This window comes from Pteronotus mesoamericanus, unplaced genomic scaffold, assembly GCF_021234165.1.
Source record: "Pteronotus mesoamericanus isolate MK-2021 breed Mesoamerican mustached bat unplaced genomic scaffold, CSHL_Meso_final contig_73, whole genome shotgun sequence".
Classification (NCBI taxonomy): domain Eukaryota; kingdom Metazoa; phylum Chordata; class Mammalia; order Chiroptera; family Mormoopidae; genus Pteronotus; species Pteronotus mesoamericanus.
This window is the reverse complement of record NW_026555245.1, coordinates 11,752,021-11,778,082: the sequence shown is the minus strand read 5'-3', so window position 1 is coordinate 11,778,082 and position 26,062 is coordinate 11,752,021. Positions and strand designations below refer to the sequence as shown.

The following is a 26,062-nucleotide window of genomic DNA, read 5'->3' as shown; positions in this document are numbered from 1 at the left end:
ATTAGGCAATAAAGATACATAGTTCTGATAAGAAAAAGTTCCCATTCACAAACAGCTCCAAGGCTAAGTTAGAAAGTTATGGAATTTTTCCACGTGTTATATAATATCACCATTGGAATTCCAGTGGCTAGGCACAACAACTAATTCATTGCTAATGAGCATGAAGCTTTCATCAATGAGAAAGAAAAACAAAAGCATTCATAAAGGGACTAGAATAAGAATTTATGATACAAACCATATGCTTTGAACTATTTATTTATTTTTAGTTTATGTTTTATGGATATAAATTAGACATTAAAAGTAATGTGGTCAAGACTTTTTAAATATAATACTTAAGTTAGTATCGTGATAGAGAATTAATAGTATTATTATTAATAATCATGATTATTATTATGAGTTACTCTATATCCTCTTTAAAAAACAGAACTATGGGCTTTTCAGATAATATTTTCTTTAGTCCTTTTGATAAATTTTAAAAAGGAATATTATTATTCCCATTTTATAGATGAAGAAACTGATACAGAAAAGTTAAGCTTCCTGCTCAAGATTACACAGGTACTAATGAGCAAAACAGAGGTACAGCTTTAGATCTCTCTGACTCCAAACCATGTATTTGTAACTCTGTGATTTACTAGACAACACAATAAACTCTGTACTTCTTCACTAGAAAATAATCAGAAATGGGTAATTCCCTACGCTTTTTTGTAAAGAGCACCCGGGCCCGCACCTGGCCTGCTGCCCGCTGGCCTGCACCAAGACCACAGTCGGTCCTGCCACTGGGAGCCACACAGCAGCATGTATTCTGTCTCAGTGAAGAAGCTGACACCTCGAGTATATCCCTCTGTCTTTGAAATTTAAATAAAAAACATTTTCTCTATGAGATTTGGATTTCTTTTTCTTTTGTAATTTCATTTCCTAAAGCCAAGTTGGGCTTTCACTTCACCTTATTCTTTATAAATAAACATCAATAGCAGCCTGATATCCTGCATTCTTCATGTGATCTTAAACTCAAACTACCTTTCCAGTCTCGTTCCTCACAACCTCCTGGCACTTCTCCAATGACAAAAGCCTCCTTGCCTTGTCACAGCAAAAACATAGCCTGACATCCAGAGCGCTGTGCCTCTCATTGTTTCTGGTCTTCTCGCAATCAAAAATGCCCCAACCTATCTTCCTAACACTTTCATTATCTTTTAATAACAATTAGTCTCTTCAGTTTACTGATCTATAAAGGCACTTTTAAGAAACAATGTTTTCTCTGCTAATCAACTAACAAGTCTGATTCTATATTCCTAGACTTTTAAAACTATGATGAAAAATAAGTAAAACATGTATTTTTAAGTACATTCTGCATGCATCTTTCAATATAATCCCCACACTTGTCTCAAATTTGTCATCTCCAGACTATGGACTACCATGAGTTTATAGATCTAATCCTATTAAGCTTTAGACTTCTCTATTTTCAAAAGAAAACGAAAGGAAGGAAAGAACCGGTCATCTCTCCCCCTAACCTTTCTTATCACATTACTTCTATGTCAATAAGTACATGTTATATTCTGTTTTGTATTATGTCGAGTTATTCATAAATCTGTTTCCTCTATGAGTTTCTAAACTCTTAATTTTTATGTTCATCCCAGGCCAGAATGCCAGCACAGTACCTTACATATAGCAAATACTTTTAAAATGTCAATAAATAGAACGTCCATTTTAGAAGCTATTCCCATCTGAAATTCCCAAGCCACTTTGTAAAAAGTATTATTATTAGTTATCCTTAATTTTACTAGAGTACTTTTTAATTGTGCTACCTTATGTTTTCTGTAGAGATTGTAGAAGGCTCTGAAATTTTTTCTAGTGTAGCTGCTTCGATACGCTCCACCAATGAGGTACTCTATTACCAGTCCAATGTCAATTAGTGTTATTCTGTAGCCTGAAAGAAGAGTATGCTGCAACAGAAACATGTAGCCAATTATAACTTTCAGTTCTTTTTTCTGACCTCTTTTCCCATGCCATTAGAACATAACCAAATCAACTGCAAAGAGGCAGACTCATATTTTTCCATCATCTTTACAAACCAGTCAACTAATATGGCCAGCTATTGATTCAAAATGCTTGTTCAGATGGGAAAAGAGACTTAGCTTTAATATGGTTTTAGTTTTCTAGACATTGAATGTCTGATTATATCTGCTCATTCACTCTCTCTTCTCTCTCTCTCTCTCTCTCTCTCATGCATACACATTCTTTAGAATAAAATACATTTCAATATAGTATAAAAATTGTCTTTAGCTGGAAATAACTACTACAACAGAGGTAATATTACTGAAAGATATACTGAATGTATGTGATATGCGATAGAAAATTAACACCGGGTTAAATAATCTGCCTCTTTTTATGAAAATGGCTACAACACTTTGAATTTTGTTGACAACTTCACACACAAAACAAGAATATGGAAAGTAGAACAAATAGAAATAAAGAACATGGAATGGCAGAACCAAATGAGCTATCAAAACATGAGGTTGTATCAAGACTAATTGTTATGGGTGGTAGGAGAGCTGAACAGCAGATTTCCAAGTACACAGATCTTAGTCTAAATGAAATTTATTTTGGCCCCTGAATATTTTTAAAGGCACACAGACTACTGAACAAAATCTCTGTGAACAGCATTCATGAAGCTTTGAACAGGAAATAAGGTAATATATATGTATATATGTAAATGTGTAAATGATTTAATTTTTCTGTCATAATTTACTTTTTTAAGAAACAATAAAAATTATGTTTTTATTTGCTGCTAGTTAATAGCCTATTTAACTTTTTCATTCCTTTTTCTTCAGCTTACTGTGACAGAATCAGAGTTTAAGGAAATAATATAAGGAAAATCATTTTGATCTATCAAAAATGAATGCAAATTAAATTTACATCAGCATGGACACTTTTGCTTACTACTAATTTGCCAGCTAAATGTCTTCTTCCACAGTCCTTTCACTCTGGCTGTGCCATCATGTTAGCATAACCAGAAAGCCTATACTCTCTCCATCAAGATACTAGATAAGATAAATGAGGAAAAAACTTTTCTTTTTTTTTTGTTTTGTTTTAATGTATTTATTTTTAGAGAGAGGGGAAGGAAGGGAGAAAGAAAGGGAGAGAGAAACATCAATGTGCGAGAGATAACATCGATCGGTCACCTCTCCCACGCCTCCAACTGGGGACCTGGCCCACAACTCAGGCACGTGCCCTGGCTGGGAATCAAACCGGTGACTTTTCAGTTCTCAGCCTGTCACTCAATCAACTGAGCCAACCAGCCAGGGCAGGAAAGAACTTTTCAAATGTGCCATGGATGGAAATTAATTATGGAGACAAATAAAAGGCACTACCAGTTTTCCGCACATGTGAATAAAAGTTCTGGGTAATTAAAAGAGAAGAAATTAAAATAAAAATCTGTTAAAGTTGAGAAGTTACGGTAAGTAATGGGACAGATTATTTTAAATTTGACTTGACTCTAAGTTCAATGAAAACACAATGAACAAAATATGAAGAAGGATATAGAGCAGCTGGATTCATCCTAGTTCCCTAGAGAAATGCTTAGACTCGGAAAAGAAGTAAGAGCTTTTATATGTCTCCAATTTGTATTTGTAAGAGAAAATAACTATTAGCTAATGACATTTATTTGGTGGATCTAATCTTTAAAAACAGAGTAAATTATAGGAAAAATGTAAGGTGTGGTTTGGTGATGACATTGTTCAATCTTTGGTGAAGAGGGCAGGCAACTCACTAGAAGATCCAAATCTGTATTTTATAAAGCAAAACCTAGTGAAACCTCCATCACACAGTTAAGGCCATGCCCAAAGAAATTTGCACACCTCCATAATTAGGTTACCTGTTTCACATCTCGGACAAGATGATGCAAGAGCATATTAGTAGGTCCTTGTTTCTGAAATAAAGAACAAAAGGAAAAATTTTCATTGACTTTTTATTACCATGTGCTGGGGGGTGGGGGGGACTTTATTTCAGAATGTATAAATAATCCAGAATACCAGAGATGTTCTTCAACATCTTTGGTAATGAAACTTAAGCCACATTAATTTTAAAGAAGGTGTTTCCCAAGAGAAAATATAATTAGATTGAAATACTTTTCAAAGCAAGATGTAATAGGTAGGTAGTATGGACTTAGCTCTATGTGACAAGTGACAGAAATAAATCTTAACTAATTTATTACTACCCTTTATTATATATAAGCCACATAATTACAAATTCCATCAAAAATATTTTTCGAATGCTTACTATGTTCAATCAAGCTTCTGAGGGAGTCAATGGAGAACATAAGTACTTTCTTTGCAGAGTTTTTACAGTCTAATAGAAAAGAATAAGAACTTACACACACAAAAAATGACCAATAATATGAATATGTGTGTGCTCAAAAGTTGAAAATAATTTGTACTGCAGGGACAGGTCAAAAAGACAGGACTTGAATAGGGCTCTGAAGAAAGTCTAAGATTCAAAGGGCAAGGACAGACACTTCAGAAGGGTGCATGACTCGAGCAAATGGTGTTTTTACAATGAGTAAACCAGTCAGTCTAGTTTCAATACATGTTTGCATAGGGAAGTTGCAGGTGCAGAATTCTAACAGCAGCCTTAGGTTGAGATTCTTTCAATAACTCAATAAAACTAATTTGCTCTTATTCACATCTGTGGCATTAATTACAGTCTTACTACAATATTTTTCTGAAATTAGTTTATGGCTCTATTCTGTATGGTTAATGATGGGAAATAGAGAAATGACCCTAGGGTCAAATGGAACCAGTAAGGATATTCCTCCTTTGGTTGAAAAGTCTGTCTCTCTATAAGCCATTTATCTTTGTATATCAACAGTCAAGAAGACCTGAACATTCAAGCTAAATCCTAAAGTAAATTTTAAAGGAGGTGACTGATGAAATGTTCCAGTACTCACTGTGTTATAGAGCTCTTCCAGTCGAGGAATGGTAAGAAAGCGATGGAGGTTCACTCCATATTCTATTAAGAGCTTCACAAAATCCACCCGATCCATCAGTAAAGCATCTAACATTGCTTGTTCCAGTGAGCCAGGCTTCAGAGGGTAAAAATAAAAATATATATAAAGACAATTAAGAAAAGTAATAGTAACGAAATGACTATGCATATTTGAACTCAAGACTATACAGACACAGTAAATATAAAATACAACCTTACTTCAACACCAGAGTGAAGAAATAACAAAAAGTAAACTTGAAGACATAAAGGACATCTTGACTAAATTTTCTCTTGGGTGGGAAGACTGACTATTGTAAAGCTCTCAATGTTTTCCAAATACATGTACAGGTTTAATGCAATTCTAATAAAAATCCATATGAGGTTTTTTTTTTTTCCTTTTTTTCATAACTTGGCATCTTTCCATTTAAACTATACCTGGCTTTTGGGTATAAATGGCAAATTAAACACATTCATCTACTTTTACTCCTACCTAAAACCCCATTAAAACTATGGTAGAGACTTTAAAAAGAAGAAGGAGAAAAAGAAATGAGGCCCTGGATGGGTGGCTAAGTTAGTTGGAGCATCACCCTGTACACAAAAACGTTGCGTGTTCGATTCCTGGTCAGGGCAGATATGGGCTTGATCCCCAATCGGGAAGCATAGGGGAAGCAATCAATCAATGTTTCTCCCTCTGCCTCTCTCTGTTTCTGTTTCTCTCTCTGTCTTTCTCTTGCTCAGTCTGTCTATCTCTCTCATCAATAAACATATCCTCAAGTGAGGATAAGAAAGAAAGGAAGGAAGGGAGGGAGGAGGAGGGAGGGAGGGAGGAAGACGGAGGAAGGGGAGAAGGAGGGAGAGGGAGGGAGGGAGGCAGAAGAACAAGGAGATAAAGAGAGCAACATTTTAAAAGATGGTCAAATGGTAATTGACAGCAGTCTCCAAAAGCCAGAAATTCCCCAGAAGTTGAAACTGGAAAAAGTCAACAACCAAACAAATCTATGCCACAGAATTCTGGCAGCACCAAGATGTAATAAATGCACGTATGCTGAATTCCTAATGTTGGGAGCTTCCTAGTCATCTTTGCCCATTTGACTTCCATAATACTAGCAACAAGGCTTTTACCTTCAAGGCAGGAGATTGAAGGATTCTTTTCTGGTATTGTGACTCATACAAGAGAAAAGACATGAATATGCTGACTTCTCAGGTCCACCAACAAATGGCAGCCAGGTCACTCCACTCTGAAGCTCAAACTTAGCAGCTCATAATTTCTAATGAGTTTCCTATCCTATAGTCTCAAAAAGTCCAGAGCAAACAGACCACAAAGCATCAATTAAGAGGAATCAGGCAAATTGGAAATAAGAAAACGTCAAAAGAATCATCATTAAAAATCCTCAGAAATAAAAGAAGATATTTGTATTCAATATGTCATTTTTTAAAAAAAGACAAAGAACAAATGTGCTCTTAGAAATAAATAATATGCTACCAGAAACAAAAAGAAAATGCTTATTAGGTAGGAGAAGTAAGATTAGAGGAGCAATCTATGGTCCCACATTTAACTAACAGGAATTCCTTAAAGAAAACAGAGAAAACAAGGAAGGAAATTCCTCAGAATAGAAACACATGATTGCCAAATAGAAAGCATGTGTTCCGCATAATGGATACAAAGACTCAAAATAACACATGTATTTGTGAAATCTCAAAACACTGAAAAAAAACAAAACATTTTTTAAACTTCCAGAGGAGGGAAACATGGTCACAAAGGATCAGAAAACAGAAAGATTTTTACTTTCTCAACAGTAACACTGGATATTAGAAACTAACCATTCAAAATTCTTTAGGAGAATTATTTCCAATCTTGAATTAAAATTTATTCAAACATGTCAGTCCTCAAAATCTTCCATACTCCCTTTCTCAGGAAGTTACTGAAGGATGCACATCACCAAAATAAAAATGTAAACCCAGAAGGAGGAGGACAGAAAGTACAGAAAACAGGTACAATAACACAAGAGGGAATCCCAAGACAATGAAGGACGACAGTCCCACACCAAGAACAGCGGGCCACTAGTCCAGATCGCAGTAGTGAAGCCCACAGACAGAAGTATTGAAAGGTGTCTAAAACTGATGCATCAGAAGACAGCAATACGACATTATAGTAGGCAGTTAGACAGGCATAAGCTGAGCAAGGACGGTGGGCCAGGTACAGGAGGTCCCCAGCACCGAAAGCCCCAGGTACTTAGCAACCAGCAAAACTGGTGGGAAATAAGGACTTCATCCCCCGGGGAACTTCTCCTTCCCTAGCCTGTCATTGGTCATGAGGTTTAAACCCCCTGACCTTTCACCTATCTGTTCCTGTGGTTCAGACCCTCCCCTGACCTTTCCTCTGTTGGCATGTCGCTGGGCATAAGGTAGACTCCCTTAGAGCAGGAACACAGGGACCAGAGAACCATTTCATCTGACTCCCATATAACCCCTTGCAAAACCATTCCCTTAAGCATTCAGCCCTCAGGATAATGAGGTTCTGAACTGCATCAAATAATCCTAGGAACAAAACCTCAGGTCTCAGAGAGAGAGAGTTTTGGTCTAACTACAGACAACACCTAGGTCTCAGTTGTCTGTGACCTCCAGGCCCAGAAAAGCAGCAAGGCCAGGTGGGAGGGGTGGGGGGATGCCACAGCTGACATTCAGAACCAGCTGTGATGATTAATGACCCCCTGTCCTGGGGCCCACCCATCAGTGGAGGCCTCGACCCTGAAAGGACACACCTAGAAAGATGCTGGTGATAGTGTATCGAGATCCTCTCCTGGGACTTCCCCTAAAATCTCAGTTCTTAAAAGCCCTTAGGACACAAGACCCAGCACTCCTTTGCCTTTCCCCATCTCCTTCTCCAAGAGGCCTCCTTTTGCCTCTGTAATTTGTTTCCTGAGCCCATTTCTTCCATAGTTCACTTCTTCTACCTCTGTGGCTTTCCAAATAAACTTTCTCTTACAGTTTGACTCTTGTCTCTAAATTATTAGTTGGAACTCAAGTACCGAGGTTGCTGAACCAATTGGTAAACCGAGGTCCCCACAGGTCAAACACATGGTGCCTTTTCACCACTAACATGATTATTTAGAAATATGAAGGTTTATAAATATCACAACAATCAAAAAATGTCAAAAGTACTTGGTTCTTGGGTTTAGTAGGGTAAAGAACAACTTTTTTTTATTTTTTAGCAGACTTTTAGTACCATTTAATGTTTTAAACAATGTGTATGTATTAGTTTGACCCAAAAATAATCTACCTGTGATATGGTCACAACTGTAATTTTTAAAAATAGAATGTTAATAGTAATTATGATTACCACTATAGGTAATTTTTCTTCTGGATATTTTTCTCTGTTTTCACTAATTTCAACTATGAGCATTTATTACAATTTAATGCAAAAAAATTACATTAAAGTATTAAATAACAATATAAAAATCTGCCCACTCAAAAAATAAAAAATTCTTAAAATAAATATCCAGAAATCAGTTGCATTTTTATATGCCAATAATGAACCAACAGAAAGGAAAATCAAGAAAACAATCCCATTCACAATTACTTCAAAAAGAATGAAATACTTAGGAATAAACCTAACAAAGAATGTAAAAGATCTGTACTTGGAAAACTATAAGACACTAAACAAAGAAAATGAAGAAACACAAATAAGTGGAAGTATATACCATGTTCAGGGATAGGAAGGAGATGCATATTTCCTTCCTTACATCATTAAACTGTCCATACTACCCAAAGCAATCTGTAAATTCAATGTAATTCTTATCAAGAGTCCAATGACATATTTCACAGAACTAGAACAAATATTTCAAAAATGTATATGGAACTACAATAGGCCCCTCATAGCAACAGCGATCCTGAGAAAGAAGAACAAAGTTGGAGGAATCACACTACCTAATAGTTTTATATTATTATGAAGTACTGTGATTTCTCTGATATATTATTAGGCCATAGTAGTCAAAACAGCCTGGTACTGGCACAAAAACAGACACAAAGATCAATGGAACACAATAGAGAACCCAGAAATAAATCCACAACTTTATAGGCTATTAATATTCAACAGAGAAAGCAAGCACATGCAATGGGCTAAAAATAGTTTATTCCATAAATGGTGTTAGGGAAATTGGACAAATACGTGCTGAAAAATGAAACTAGACCACCTTCTTACACCACACACAAGAATAAATTCAAAATGGATCAAAGACTTAAATGTTAGACCAGACATTGTAAAAATCCTAAAAGAAAACATAGGCAGCAAAATCTCAGACATTGCTTGTAGCAGTTTTTTATCAGATATATCTCCCCAGGCAAGAGAAACAAAAACATAAAAATAAACAAATGGGACTAAATCAAACTAAAAAGTTTTTGAGCAGCAAAGGAAATCATCAGGAAAATAAAATGACAACCCACAGAATGGGAAAACATATTCACGGATACATCTGATAAGGGGTTAATATCCAAAATTTAAAACATACTTACAAAATTCAACACCAAAAAAACAAACAACCCAATTAAAAAATGGACAAAGAATTTGAATAGACACTTCTCCGAAGAGGACATACAGATGACCAATAGACATATTAAAAGATGATCAATGTCACTAATCAGAGCAATGCAAATTAAAACCAGAGTGAGATACCATCTTACACTTGTTAAAATGGCTATCATCAAAAAAACAACAAACAGCAAGTGCTAGCAAGGATGTGGAGAAATGGGAAGTCTTTTGCACTGCTGGTGGGAATGTAGACTGGTGCAGCCACTGTGGAAAGCAGATAGAGATACCTCAAAAAATTAAAAATGGATCTGCCTTTTGACCCAGTGATCCCACTTCGGGCAATTTATCTGAAGGAACCCAAAACACTAATTTGAAAGACATAAGCACCCCTATGTTCATTGCAGCATTATTTACAATCACCAAGATATGGAAGCAGCCCAAGTGTCCATCAATAGATGAATGGATAAAACAACTATGGGACATTTACACAGTAGAATGCTACTCAACCATGAAAAAGGAAAAGAACATTTTACCCTTCACAATAGTATGCATGGACCTGGAGAACAGTATGCTAAGTGAAATAAGCCAGTCAGGGAAAGACAGATATCATATGTTTCACTCATATGTGGAATATGATGAACAAACTGAACTAACAAGGAAAATGGGAACAGACTCCATAGATGGACAGCTAGTTGGGGGAGGAGGGTAGGGGGTGGAGGGACTGAGCAAAAAGGAAAAAGCGCTCATGGACATGGACAACAGGGTGGTGATTGCAGGGGGAGGGGGATATAAGGGGACTAAAAGGTAATGTAAAAAAAATAATAATACAATAGCCCTGGCTGGTGTGGCTCAGTGGATTGAGTGCCGGCCTGCGAACTAAAGGATCACTGTTTTGATTCCCAGTCTAGGACACATGCCTGGGTTGCAGGCCAGGTTCCTGGTATAGGGGGCAAGAGAGGCAACCACACATTGATGTTTCTCCCCATCTCTTTCTCCCTCCCTTCCCCTCTCTAAAAATAAATAAATAAAATCTTTTTAAAAACTACAATAAAGATGAAATTCAATCCCTGGCTGGTGTGGCTCCGTGGACTAAGTGCCAGACTGTGAATGGAATGGTCACCAGTTCAATTCCTGGTCAGGGTACATGCCTGGATTGCGGGCCAGGTCTTCAATTGGGGCAACTAATCTATATTTCTCCCCCTCTCTTTCTCGCTCACTTGCCCCTCTCTTCTCTCTCTAAAATATAATAAATAAATCTTTTTTAAAAAAACAAAAAATAAAAAATTCTAATTTGTCTTTGCCCCAACTTCCTTTATCAGCTTCAATTAATCTGCAGAGCCAGAGGGAAAAAATGTTTTCAGGAAGGCAAAGTAGATGAGAGAAATGTTTTATATTCTCTGGGCACTTTGCTACAGAGATGCTACCCCCCACACCCCTTCCAAACCAATTAATCTCTCCAATTTCCTCTTTTGCCCCTCCCTAACAAACCAACACAAAATATTTTTTCCATTTTCTTTGTACCTTCCAATGCTGTCCATGTATTAGGATATGTTTCTTGGCAATGTCCGACCTGTCCCAGGCCATTGCCAGATTTAATTGTTCAGATGCTGATAAATTTGTACCTAGAGTAAAAGAAAGGAAAAAGTATAGGTTCTGTTTAAAATGTCAGCATATTCCCTGGCTGGTGTGGCTCAGTGGACTGACTGAGTGCCAGCCTGCAAATCAAAAGGTCCCTGGTTTGATTCCAAGTCAGAGCACAAGCCTGGGTTGTGGGCCAGGTCCCCAGCTGGCGGTGTACAAGAGGCAACCAATCTACGTATCTCTCACATACTGAGGTTTCTCTCCCTCTCTTTCTCCCTTGCTTCCCCTCTCTCTAAAAATAAATAAATAAAATCTGTTTTAAAAATTCACTATAATGTCAACAATGAAGCACAAAGTGTGACCGAATGTGAAAACAGGAGGTGGGGAACAGCTGTAACCCGCTTCAGACCTACTCACCTTTTAGCAGAGCTGTTAGGATTGCTAAATCAAGGTCTTGCAACTCCTCAGAATCAGCCTCAAATATGATAATCTATAAGAGTTGAAAAACAGAAAGGCATACATTTGGGAATTTGCAAGGAAATGCTTCCAATGGTACCCACAAAATTCATTCTTGAGCTCATGAATTGGGGAAAACAATCTTCATTCGTGTCAAAAATCACTCAGATTTTTAAAAAAATTTTTTTACTTATAAAATAGATAAAAATGTACATGGGATAATGGAGAACAGTAGGCTTGCAGAGAAAAAAAATACCTAAAAAATTCCATCTATCCTAGAGGAAACATATATAAAAGAGCATTACTACATTAATTTACTGTGCACATGCTATAAGAAAACTCATTTCAGTTCCTTATGCAAAGGAAATCCTTCCCCACTTTAAAGGAATACCGTAGGAGCTCCTTCTGTTCACCTAGGCTTAGAAACTCACACTTATGCTTTTCAATGAGAAATGAATCCTCAAGGATTTGTCCTAAAATAAGTGAGGGAATTACAATGCACCCAATGAGCAAGTACAACGGACAGCACAAACTGTTTGCACAATGTCAAAGTGTCCTGTGCATCCCAGCATGTGACTGATATTTTTCAGACAAATAAGGATATTACTTGCAATTATAGACGGTCTCCTGCTATTAATGAATGTGTCTCAGTATTTCCAAATGAAATGATATTTTATACAGTAGACGGAGTGTTTAACAAAAAAGGAGCCTGGATTGGCAAGTGCTGGCCCCAGACGGTCAGCCTTGGGTAGATATCTTATGACCACTGAATCTGAGGTTCCTCACTCACAGAAAAGGAACCCTAATTTCTAAGGTCCCATAAAGACAGGAAAACTATGCTTTTACAATTCACACATTGGTTCCCTCCAAGTAAGGGCATCCCCGTGTGCATGAATAAAATCAACCCTCATTTGTACTAATTCCTGTAATGTGCAAACCCTTAGTTGCCTTCTCTAGTTCCCTCTTGATATTACTGATTATTATGAGAAATATAAAACGTAGTAGACCATATATGAGACTTCAACTCTAAGTTCAAGTTTGAGTTTTACTATTTAGTAACTTCATGATTCTGTATAAATCACTTAATTTCTCTAGGCTTCAGCTCCATCACCTCTGAAACTGAAATAAAAGGTCCGTGCATACTGAACTCACTTGTGGGGCTATTTTGGGTGAAGAATATATCTGAAAGCACACTCTTAATTATTGACACGGTTCTTATTTTTGTTGTTATTAGGTCAACTAAAACCCCAAGGCTTTTCATATATATTTAGCCGCGTTTGTTCAATTGTTTTTTTGAAGCCAGGAGCTCAAGGATTACCAAAATCTTGTATAATTTTGCCCAGCCTTCAAATTCTGGAGAGACCACCATAAATCATAATATAGTGGCATGTTTACTGTAATTGTCAGCTTCATATCATCCAAATCATTAATAACAGTTTTCATCAAAGTACCCTCAAACACTAAAATCTTTTCCTGAATCTACATTATGTGCCCGGGCCATAGTGTGTGGACTCCGCCCCCTGTCCCAGAGTATGCTGTCACTTTCCCATTGCCTATGTGCCCTTCATGATCTCCTGCAGGATTTACTCAGGATGGCATGCTGCTGTCGTCTAGCCCAGTAGACTTGAGTTCACTTAAGGAGCTGTTCCTTTAACCATTGAAGAGATTTATGTGTAATTTTCACTAAACTTAATCACTTTTATGTACTACTGCTCTGCTAAGTGCTTTTCCCCAGGTACCGTCAAGAATTTAAAACTGGGGGTCAGGGGTTAAGAAGCCAAGCTACTCAACTAAGAGTCAAGTTCTGTAGCCTTTTACACAAAGTTAAAAATGAAAAATTCCAGCCCTGGCTGGTGTGGCTTAGCAGATTGAGTGCCAGCCTGCAAACTGAAAGGTTGAGGGTTCAATTCCCGGTCAGGACACACACCTGGGTTGCAGGCCAGGTACCCAGGTTGAGGTGTGCAAGAGTCAATCAATTGATATTTCTCTCACACGTCAATGTTTCTCTCCCTCTCTTTCTCCCTCCCCTCCCCTTTCTCTGAAAATAAATAAAATCTTTTTTAAAAATGAAATATTCCATAGTTTAAAAAATTGTAAAAATAAACGGTATAATTGTTAAACATTAGCATTTTAAGTCAATTGAGTCATCACCTCATTATACTCACAGAATCCCTGTGTACCATGCACTCCATTAGAATTTGAAAAAGGTGCTTGGACTGTTTAATACTGAAGTTGAAAGTGTTCTGGATCATGCAGATAATCTTCTCCTTCACCTGAGGATGAAGAGTCCTGGAGAGAGATAAGTGGCCATGACTTGACACAACGCAGAGCAGGGGACAAGAGAGCAACTTCAGTACAAGAAAACCAGCCGTCTGCCCTACTTGACTGAGAAGGTTTCTATGGACAGTCCTGCCGAGGAAGAAAATGAGCAGGAAGCAAAGAGAAGCAGCGTCGCCAGAAGTCTGAATTTGAAATTGACAGTAGACTGATCTGCCATGATCCTGGAATGAATACACTCTGGGCAAGGTTCTCAAGCTGAAAGATTTCCAGGGGCTGTCAATCTCCAGAAATTATGGGCATCATGTTCTCAAAAGGACCTGAAAGCCTAAAAGGGCCAAGAACCACTCATCAAGGGTGACTTTGGGAAAGGGAGAGGTACAAAAGGATAAGGAAGGGGGTAGAGGGTTTGATCAGAGAGCTGAGGGCTTAAAGGGAGAGAAACTGTAAGGAAAGCATCTTCAAAAAGCAGTTTTAGCATAAGCATGAATATGAATTAAATTAGCCTGGTTAATACTTTAGTTCATTAGCACTTTTTTACTTCGGGAGTAAAAATATTTATCATGCTTTTGAAATGGAAAAATCACACTGGACATAGGGATGGCTAGAGAAAAATTTTCTTCTTATATAAAAGGGGGGGAAAGAATTAAAACCTCAAATAAGCACAAAATATACTATTTAAATGCCAGGATGTCAGTTTCCCCAATTCTGCTATTTTTACTAATGGCAAATGAACTTGAAGGTGATCTGAGCCAACACTGATTTCCTCACTCACTGTAGAGTTTTTTCAGACTTAATAGCTATTTGCAGGAACATCTCCTCCCTCATACTCCCTGAAAATGCTTTATCCAGAAGCTCAGACAAGGCTCAAGCTCCCCTTAGAGGCAGGTCGTTCTTCACCTAATGAAACAGCAGCTGACATCCCTGGAGGGCATTTTGACAAATAAATACAAAAGTCACTGAGAAATGAATTCCGATCTCTACCTCTGTCTTCCAAGGGTATCCGGCCCACATAAAAGCAGAGCTTTAAGAACTGAAATGAAGGAATAGTCACCATAGTTTCAAACGCAAGAGTCGACCACTTACCCTTCATCTGCCAAGTGTTTGTGGGTGAAGGCCAGGAGGTCGGCAGCCCTGCCAGCGCCCTCACACACCACCACTGGATGTTTGTCTTTCACAGTCTCCCAGACCCAGAGGACGACATTGGGACCTCCTTCCACCACCAGCCCCACCATGGGCACACCTTGTCTTGAGCCTATTTCAGATGACAAACAATACCACACTGTTAGGAAGCAACCCTATCTCGGCCAATCAGCAATTTTGATTTCCAGACACAAATGTTTCGATCACCACATGCATTCGGTACTTGCTCTGGCCCCTCTCTCTTTTGGGCTCAGGCTTGCATAGTTCGAGTCCAGAAGCGTGGACTTGAAATAAAAGTAGCATCTATATGGTACAGCATCTTCAAACTTTCTCTGGTGTAAAAATCAACATAATATTTAAGTATTTTCATTCTATCCAAGTAAACCTCTTTTTAATCACATCAATGACAAATACAAATATAGTAGAAAACCTCCTTAATGAGCATGGTAGGCATAAAGATAAGCTTTGATATATAATTGGGGTTTTCTTGAGGGCTTTTTCCTTCTTTCCTTCCCCTCTTCCTTCTTTCTTTCTTTCCATCCTTCCTTCCTTCCTCCCTCCTGTCCTTCTTTCCCTCATTTATTTTGTGTGTGTGGTATGTGCAGGTGGCTTACTGTTTTTGCTGTTTTCATATTGGTTCTCCATAGAATTTATAAATGTTATCAGTCCACTGAAATTGATTCCACATTCTTTCTCCACAAACAGTGAAACCCTCCCAATAAATCCTAAATTTCAAGATCTTTGAAAGCAGAAATGTCTCTTGCCAGTATTTGTAAACTAGGGTTGCTTTCATTCATCTTCCAATGGGAAATCAATAGGAAATGAGAAAGACAAAGACTTTGCTCTCTTGGGGCGCACATGATAGTGCTGTACAGAACCCCTGAGCAACTTCTGCGGTGAGCGCAAGTCAGTGGAAGCAAAAGGACATTCCAGGTAACTGATACTTCAGACCCCTTCACGGTGACCCCTGACCTGTCCTCCTCTCCTCTGGGACTCTCCCTTCCCCTACAGAGGACTGCACACCTGATCCTCTCTCCCTTCTCCTGACCTACAGGTAAAGGAGCCTCCAACTTTCATTCACACTAAGCTCTAAGTGGCAACAATTCCCAAAGTCCCTCCCATGCCCCCACCCCAACTAGGAAATGACCCCATAAGAGGAAAAAAAGAAACAGACACTTCTTGAGGACATACTATGTTCCCAGCACTATTCCAGGTATCTCTAACATACTTTATCTAAATTAATACTCACAACAAAAGGTAGAAGTAGACAGTTTCTTGCATTTTATATTAAGAAAACAAATTGACAGATAACTCCATTGTCCAAGGTCACAGAGGGTAAATGACAGAGCTCTGGTTGGTCTGACTTCACCACATTCTGCAGCCTCGGGGGATCAAGGCCCACAACTCAAAAGACATTCAGCCTTTGCCAGCCAACAGTAAAAGGCTGAAGAGGACATATACCTCCTGAGGGCCTTCCTACTCCCTGCCCTTCTGCCCCAAAGGGTGGAGCATTTTGTGGATGATTTAACTCATCGAAAGAGGCAGCGGCCCACCTCTGCTTCCTTGGACAAAAAGTCTTCATTTCTCCAGGTGGCACCCAGCCCCGCTCCTTCCTGCAAGGAGCCCCCCTTCTCCACTCAAGGATGCTCACCGAATCAGGCCTTCCTCTTGTCTCTCCCTCCTACAGATACTACAAAAAATGACAATCTCAAAGCGCCACTCTGAACAGAACACAACATGGACATCTTCAACGTTCCCTATTTCTAAAAGCCCTGTCTGATTTAAACCACCTCGCTGTCTGGGGCCACCCCACTTATATATGAAATGTCATTATCTCCCCTGACTATCAAAGATCAGAGCCCCAGCCTTCTCAGGCTAGTCTCCTTACTGCTCCTCGGCCAGTCCCATTTTCTCCCCTCTCTGTCCATCCATCCAACCCTAAGTGCTCCAGGAGGCTCTGCTATAGTCTTCACTCTCCCACAAAGCCAAACCTCCCCTGTCTATACTGTCTTCCATGTATATTTTCCTCTCTCCCAACTGCCATCCACAGCTCTATACCACTTCATACCCTGTTTTTTTTTCTGGTTGTGGGTTCACACACGTTAAGGCAGGGGCTGCCTTGGACCCCTCTAATCTGTAGAGATGACACCGGAGCACCTAGCTCCACAGCAGAACCGCAGCCAGGACCTGCTGGCTGAACCCCTGTGGAACTCACGGCTGTGTATTTTCTGCAGAGAGAGGTACTTTTCCAGGTTCCTCCTGAGCATCATCTCATTTCCATACTTGCCCACAGTCCCGTCATCAGACAGGATGAAGTGGGAATGCATGCTGTTGAGTGTAGTGAGCTTGCTGAGCGGGTTTCCTAGAGTCTGGTACAGGCACACCACCTGCAAGAAAAAGGGAGGGCCAGGTGTCAAGTTCCTTCCCTCGGTTCAACTGCTCCAAGGCCTGTCTCTATGCACAACAGAGTTCTGGTTGAGGTTACCAGAACTCTTGCTACCAAGTTCAACTTGCTACCAAGAGCAGTGCTTCTCAAGCTATCTGTGATAAAAGACCAATTTCTTTTTTAAGTTCCCATTTTTTATTGGCCAGTGTGTCCTACAATGCATGACTAGTATGCAGTTCTGCTCATGAAACTCCACAAGTTCAACAACACTTGCACACCCAGGCTCAGCAAGATAAGCCCACAGACCACATGCTTGGATGTCACCGCACTGCCACGTCGCTAAAAATGGTTCTAAATATTTATTTCCAATCTCAGTACTTACCTTGCTTCTAAAGATTAGAAAACAGTTCAGGAATCGGCATCAATACACAGACCACGTCATTGTCCACCAAATATGCCATTAGTAGATCTATTCCAGAATAATATTTTGGCACTGATTTTTTTTCTAGTATTCCAAATGAGATTAAGAATAACAGCCAAACAGATGGCAATTCATTCTACTGTATATAAAACACCCAGACCTTTATTAACATTTATTGACTCTTCCTTAATCTGTTCTAATTCTTATTTGTTTTCAAGATGAGAGGACAGGATTTGGAGTCAGAGAACTCAAGTTTAAGTCCAGGCTTTTCTGCTTACTAAATGTAATTCCTGACTCTTTTCTCAGACTGATTTTCTTCATGTGTAAATGAAGATGATAATAATTTCTACACCAGAGGGTTGCTGTGAGGCTTAAAAGAAATAATGAATGTAAAAAGCACTATAAGCTTTGCAAACATTATTCCTTGAAAGTTAACTTTCTAATTCCTAAGGATGATGCTGAGGCCAGGAACCAAAAAGAAAGTGGTCCATAGATTTAATACATATTTTTTATTTATGGAATAATAATCATAAATTATATAAAATAAAAACTGGGGGAACTGCATCATACATAACAAAAATTTAAATAAACTAAATTACAATAAAAAAGGCTTTCAAAATATAGCAACCATGCCTGAGAAGGCATAAAAACCACATGAAACAATGCTGAACCTCACTAGTAATCAAAGGTACATAAATAAGAACAATTAAGGCCCTCTCTGATGTGGTTCGGTGGACTGAGCACTGGCCTGCAAACCAAAAGTCACAGGTTCCATTCCCCATCCGGGCACATACCTGAGTTGCAGGCCAGGTCCCTCTCCCTCCCTTCCTTTTCCTCTAAAAATAAAAATTTAAAAGAAAATCTTTTACAAAAAAATAAGAACAATTAGGTATTATTTTATACCTATCAAGATGGAAAGTGTGTTTTAAAGCCCAGAATACCCAGAGCTATCAATGGAATAGAAAAACGGGCGTGCTCATACCTATTAGAAGGAATGTAAATTGTTACTACCTTTTTGGAAGTCAATGAGTCACATCTTTAAAGGCAGATACCAACTAGCCCAAGCATTCTACTTTCAAAATTATTTTGAGGGAAATAAAGGTAGCTAGCTTCAAAGATTTATATATCTTATTCAAACGTTAGTATCATTTCTGTAATAGGGAAAAACAAGAAATCACCTAAATGAACAATAATAGAGGAATAGTTATAAATTATAGTACTTTAGTATAGTAGAATATTATGAGACATTAAAAATCAAAATGCATGCATAGCCCCCAGAATTTGGTTTGTTAATACCGTTTCCACTAAAAGCGACCATCCATGTGTCTAGGAGCAAAAATATATATACAATGAGCCTGGAACATTTTTCATAGTTAAATGAAAGGAAGCTATGAAAAATTACTAGAATTATGTTAAGAGGACCCAGGAGACAACTCAGATAGGCTACACTGGATAAAAAGAGATAATTTGAGCATGATTAAGAATAATAACTGTAATGAATTGAAACATACTAAATATGTTAAATAAAAAAAAATCTCATGGTTCACCTTGGGGGATGGTAGATAACCAACTCATTGTTTTGTACACTGGCAAATAAAGAGCCAAGGATTTATTCTACTCTCTCCTATACAACTGTACCACAAGGTAAAATAAGTGCCTGATGAGAAAATGTTTTTTCTCTATAAAGTGTTTAACCTAATAAATAAAGACATATATATATCAGCATTTTCCAACCCTATTGAAATAATGAACATAGGCAATGGCATCATAAAAAGAGATATGTTACCAGAGAAGGATTAATCTCCTCCTGTTGCTTAAACTTGCACAACTAGAACCTGAATCTTCTTATAACTTTGTATCAAACTACCAATTTACAGGAAAGACAGGACACAGGGAAACAGACCAAACCCTACTACAAGAGGTTCAATCTGCAAAAACCAAACTGTGGGAAAGTCTTCAGGACAAAGACCCAGTTTCTTCAACAAATAAATTGCCAAAAAGGGAAAATATAGAGATTGAAAGTGATTAAAAGTGACTCAAGTTAAAAAAAAATGACTCAAGAGACATATCAACCCACCACAATGTACGAAACTTTTTTGTATAATGAAATCAAACAACTAAAAAAGTATGAGAAAATCAGAAACTTGAACACAGACTGGATATTTGATGATACTCAGGAATAATTGTTCATTTTTTAGGTATAATTGAAATGTTGCTATATTTTTAATTGTTCATATATTTTAGAAATACCTATTAAAATATTTACCAATGAAATTATTTGATGTCTGGAATTTGCTTCAAATAATTGAGGCGGATGGTATAGAGTGAACAAGAGAATAGATGAAACAAAACTAGCTATAAGTTCATAAATTGAAATTGGGAGATGGATATGAAAAGTTCATTATCCTAATATATTTATTATTTAATATGTTTAAATTTTTTAATGGAAGTTAAAATAAACCATAAACATGTCTATTTTAATTGACATAGAAAAATAACTATGTTAAATAGTTAAGTTAAAAAATAGGTGCCCAGTAGTAAGTTTCTGTTTTTACTTATTTTACATACAAATTTTTTTAATATACATATGTACACATGCATAGAAAAAATTCTGGAATAATACACACCAAAATATTAACAATAGTTATCATTCTTCATACCTTTTGAAATATCTTAGATTTTTACCAAAAAAATCATTAGACAAGTATATTCCCTTTAAAAAAAACAAACAGAATCAAAGAATCACTACACAGGAATAAATGAGGCAGAGAATAATATGAGATGAAGGAAAAGAAGAACCATAACATGAATGTCCCTTATTTTGCTACATGCATGCCACTTCAAGAAGCTTGGCTACTGCTCTGAGGGAGACAGGATCCACTGAAGGCCATTTCACAAAGGAGTAGCATGATCTGGTTTATGTTTTAGAAGAATCATCCTGGCTACTATGTTTACAATAGACTGTAGTAAGAGACAAGGATGAGAGGAGGGAAAGCTATTGTAATCATCCAAGGGACAAAAGATGGTGGCCTGGACCTGCTCAGTAACAGTGGAGGTAATGAGAAGAGGTCAGATTCTGGGTATATTTTTAAACTAAAGCTGAGATAACTTACTGATGGACTGGATTTGAAGCATCAGACAGAGATCATTCCAGGATGAGCCCAGGGTTTTTTCCTTGAACAACTGCAAGGATGGGCTTGTCATTTTCTAAAATAGGGTAAGGGAGGCAGTAGGAAGTCAGGAGTTGGTTTTGGATATATTACATTCCAGTTGTCCATTAGATATCTAGGTATAGTGCTAAGCTGGCAATTGGATACATGTTCATTTCTTTTTGTTGGGAAAGGATTGTTTACTTACATCTTTTCCAATTAGATCTCTCTGGTTCTCAATGACACCCCAAGGAGGGATTCCAACCGTCCAGATTTTCCTCAAGCACTGGGAGAAATGCGCTTTCAGGGCATCCCCAACATGTTTGGACACTCCTATGAACAACCAGTTTAGAAGTCAAGGTTTAACTCACAAATTGTGCAAAATACCGAGACTCCCAGCAAAAGACAAATAGACAAGTACATGCAAAAGGCTATTGTTAGGAAAAGTTGTTGACACAGTGGATAACATTCTAACCAAGTGAGCCACCTGGCCAGGGCCCACCCCTTTTCTTACTGGAAATTACATAAGTTCTATACAATAGACTAAGAACTCCACCACCTTCACTTTCTACCAAGAATGTGAAACAATAATTATCTCAATAAAATCTATGCAAGAAACAACCAAGTTACCCATTAATGACAAGCCAAATTCCTTGGTTTTATTTTGCTTTGTTTTTATTCAATCATTTGCTTCCTTCAATCCTTTCAGCCAGAAGAAGTGATTTGTTAAATCAGTATGTCTTGCTCAATGCCTAGCAGATGTGCAGCCCCAGCCCTCTAGCTCAGAACCAGGAGGAGGAGCTAATATACAGACTCAACCACCTATAAGGAAAAGCATAGAATGCCACAAGTGCTAAAGGCAGTAAATGCTATAGAAATTAAGAGACAAAAGTGAACTGAGATAGAGAATGCTTCATGGGTGTGTTGGCATCTAATGCAGACTTAAAGGACAGGCTGAACTTAATAGGATACATTACGTAGGGCCAATCAAGATCAAAAATCAAGAGAGGGAAATAAAAGATGAAAAATCACTCAGTGATATTGTGATCTATAATAAGAAATTAATATTTGGTTTTCATCCTATTCCTGTCATAAAGCTCCTTAAGCCCTTGGAATTTCCTGAGTGATGAGAGTAATAAAGGTACACTAATGACTTTTGGACTGCACCAAAGGCGGGGCTGGTTGCCAGGGGAACCAACCAAGCCATTACAGGGGTGGAACTTTCAGCTCCAGGGATGGGAGACAGAAGGAGGTTAAGTTCAATCAACTATGGTCAATGATTTGATCGATCGTGCGTATGTGATGAAGCCTCCATAAAAACCAAATGGACAAGGTTTAGTGAGCTTCCAGTTGAGTGAACACGCAGAGAAGAGGGGAAGGCATAGAAGCTCTGTGCCCTCCCCCCATACATTGCCCTATGTGTCTCTTCCACCTGGCTATTCCTGAGTTATATATTTTTTATAGTAAACTTGTAATCAAGTGAGTAAACTTGTTTTCTAAGTGTTGGGAAATGCCCTGTCTGGTTTCAGGAACTGTAGTCCCACCAAAAGGCGAGAGGGCCCCAAGGCTGGAAATAATCAAGGAGGCCTCGGGAAAATAGGCCACTGAGGAGACAAAACCTGTCTCCCTGGCAGGGGCTATGCCACTCACATCACCCTGCTTGGCCCTGAAGGATGGCTGCTTAGTCAATGATAGGTAAGACCCCTCAATGGAAAGAGCAACCTAAGACATGCACAGCCACAATGGGCATCAGGGAAAAACTTTCGCACACAGAAAGGGCAAAAGACCCCCACCCCTCGGTTTTGACATGACGGGGTCCTCATTCTATCTGAAAGAAGTCTCCTATTTCCTGACTTCCTTGCCCTCCCCCTGCCTGGCTCAGGTTTTAACCAATACTGGAGACAGCCCTAAACTGGATCAGGCAGTTCCCAAGGGAAATCAGTCCTACAAGTAAATTCTTTAAAACATGCTTTGTTTTTCCCTCAAAAGCTATGATAACCAGCTCATGCTGAGAAGGAAATTTTCATTATTCACAGACCCTGACCCTAAACCCTTTGGCATTCTTATGTTCATGCTCTCATGTTTACCTGTCTCTTCTCGGACCCATGTAAACTGGTGTGTTCCTGCCATCTGTTTTCCTCAACATCATCTATTCTCTGTAAACATTAACATACTGATGTAATGAGATCACTCATACATTTCTATTACCTAGCCCCATTGATAACCCTTTCAATAAAAGCCTTTGGACACAGGGGCTCAGGGCCTTCTCCACTAGAAGGAAGACACAACCCCTCTCCTGGCAGAAAGAGAAGTATCTGGAGTGATTTATTACTTCCTCCCATTCATGACAACCCCGGGGCGGGCTCTGTGGGATTCAGAGTCCACGCTCCCTCCCTCAGCTGGCCCCCAGACAGGGACCCTCAGATCCAGGGTCCAGCGTCCCGCCCACACCTAAGTTCTGTGAGCCACTCTAGCAAATTAATTGAAGAGTGTCACAGGAACTTCTAATTTACAGCCAGTTGGTCAGAATTACAGGTAATAACCTGGACTTATGATTGGCATCTGAAGTGGAGACAGTCTTGCGCTGAGCCCTTAACCCATGGAACCTGAAGCTATTTCCAAATAGAGTGTCAAAATTGAGTTGAGTTACAGGACATCCAGCTGATATCAAAGAATGTGTTGAGAAAGAACCCACACATCAGAATTGCTGTCAGAATCATAACAGGTGATTGGTAACAGAGTAGGGTATGTGAAGTTACTAGTTCTCAACACTGCCCTGTACATTAGACATACTTATGAAGCGGCACCCTGAAAAACTCTACATAATCTGGGGTAAAGTCTGTGCATCTGTGTTTTTTAAAGCCCTTAACAGTCTCTAATGTGCAGACAGTTCATAAATACTGACGCAAAGGAACAGAGTTAGAGATTCGGAGACTACTATATAAAATTCTTGAATGTCAGATTTCAATGAGTATGAAAGAGGGATAGAGACAGTGAGTGAAATGACAATTATGTAGTTAACTAACTTATCTCTGCATGCCCAATATACTCAACGCAGTCGTTGCAAGCCTCATTGATTTATTTCCGTTGCCTGGGACCTTGGCCATGGTGAGTTTAGCTCATGTCCGTGCCCACACACTACACACTTGCATGGCTTCTGTGTCCTTTTTAACCTCACCATAGTCCGAGACTCATGAAAGACTATTTTCTTTTTACCCAAAACATTTACCCGAAATTATATGAGAATAGCATATATTAAAAATGGTAGACAACACATCCCAGGAAAGGTTTATGGTTCTGGATTTCTTTGCCTGTCACCAAGCTCTTTGTCTTTCTCCCCACGCCATCACATCTCCTGGGAGTACTGGGGAGTGGAGAGGAGCTGCCATAATGCTTCATTCACAGTTAGACAGAGGGGATTTTTTTTTTAAAGTGTGTAACAGTGGAGTATGCTTTACCGGTATTAATGCCTTCCGTTATTATCCATGCTCCCGTTGTCTCCGCAGCTTTGACCAAACCCTGGCTGAAGACCTCTTTAAGTTTGGAGGGCATCTTGAAGTTCTGGATGCCCCCATGGACAGAAATCACCAGCTTTGGCAATTCCATCTTCCACTCTTTCAGCATCAAATGTAACAGATGATCCAACTTTGTATCATAAGAAGTTCTAATATACTGGAAGAGAAGCATATACACATGTACATAAAACAGTGAGAAAAAAAAATACCAGTAATAATAAACGCACAGAAAGAGATTTAAATAGCCACAACTTGAAAGAAAAATTCTGCCATCCCTTCCAAGTTCATTTTACATAATGGAAGTATTTACTTTGAAAGGGTCCCACGCCCCCTTTAAGTTGCTTCTGAGAATTAAAGACATAGTGGGAAAGCTTTCTCTGGTTTCCAAGGTTGGCCCACCAATGTTCTCAGAAGGTCTCAGGTGAGGCAGAAATACTTCAAAGTGGCAAATATCACTACTCCGGTAAACCTGTTTCAAAAAGGAACTAGTCAAAGAACATGTATAAATGACTCTTGGCATGGAAATGGAGAGGGGATTGATTGTGGGCAAGAGGGGTGGGCTGGGTGGAGGGGGGAAAGGGAAGAAAATTGGGACAACTGTAATAGAATAAATAATAAAAAATAGCCCTGGCTGGAGTGGCTCAGTGGATTGAGCGCCAGCCTGTGAACTGAAAGGTTGCCGATTCGACGCCTGGGTGGTGGACCTAGTCCCCAGTTGGGGGCATTTCTCGCACATTCATGTTTCTCTCCCTCTCTTTTTCCCTCCCTTCCACTCTCTCTAAAAGTAAATAACTAAAATCTTTTTAAATAAATAAATAAAATACACGTTCCCTTTCAAACACCAAAAAAAAGTTTTTAGAAACTAGTGAAATGGGTCTTTCAAAAATGCTATGGCTTTTAGTTTACTTGACCATTTCAGATAGTTGCATAATTTAAATTAAGATTCAGGAGTACATACATTTAATTTCTTATAAATTTTACATTCTAATCATTTCCTTTATATATAATTATCCCTCTGAAAATATTCTTTCCAAAATAAATACCTTTCAGAAAAGTGTCATATCTTTGATCAGCTAATATAACTGAAATAAAAGATGAAGAAAATCCAAACCAGCAGGTAACCCAAGAATCATTGTGCATTTTGCCTAAGGTTACAGTATATGACTGACTTTCTTTTTCCAGCAAAGGTACCCACATACAGACCATTAAAATCATATTGAGATGAGTTTGCCTTCTTCGAGCATAAGCCAACCAACAGCAAGAAGAGGATGAAATGAGGGCAATAAGAAACCATGAATTATAAAATTATACCAAAAATAACCACAGGTGGTATACAAATAGGAAGTATCACACTACCCTCCAGAATGTGATAGCACTTTAAAACAGTTTTCCATTTATCTTTGAAATTCTTAAAACATCACAGAATGTGAGTCATAGAAAGAACCTAAGGATAACTAGGATGCAATTCTTAAGTGAGGAGACTCAGTTGCCATGGCTTTATTACATATTCAAATAGTAGGGAAAAAAATACAAGTTGACCTTTGTGAAATGGCTTGCGTTTCTCTGAATAATGAATAAAAAGAGGCAGGGGGTGCAGCTCTGGTTCGGATCACCTTCTCTCTAACC

General features: G+C 38.5%; 1 protein-coding gene across 1 annotated transcript in view; it reads right to left on the bottom strand.

Moving 5' to 3' along the window:
- Positions 1–26,062, bottom strand: part of TRPM6 (transient receptor potential cation channel subfamily M member 6) — a 130,094-nt gene that overhangs the window by 69,612 nt on the left and 34,420 nt on the right. The window contains exons 5-14 of the mRNA XM_054583304.1: positions 24,380–24,593; positions 21,130–21,254; positions 17,181–17,352; positions 14,909–15,077; positions 13,711–13,834; positions 11,507–11,579; positions 11,030–11,130; positions 4,943–5,077; positions 3,872–3,925; positions 1,803–1,940 (exon numbers count right to left, since the gene is read on the bottom strand). Of these exons, the coding sequence (XP_054439279.1) occupies positions 1,803–1,940; positions 3,872–3,925; positions 4,943–5,077; positions 11,030–11,130; positions 11,507–11,579; positions 13,711–13,834; positions 14,909–15,077; positions 17,181–17,352; positions 21,130–21,254; positions 24,380–24,593 (1,305 nt within the window). The remainder of the gene's footprint in view (positions 1–1,802; positions 1,941–3,871; positions 3,926–4,942; positions 5,078–11,029; positions 11,131–11,506; positions 11,580–13,710; positions 13,835–14,908; positions 15,078–17,180; positions 17,353–21,129; positions 21,255–24,379; positions 24,594–26,062) is intronic.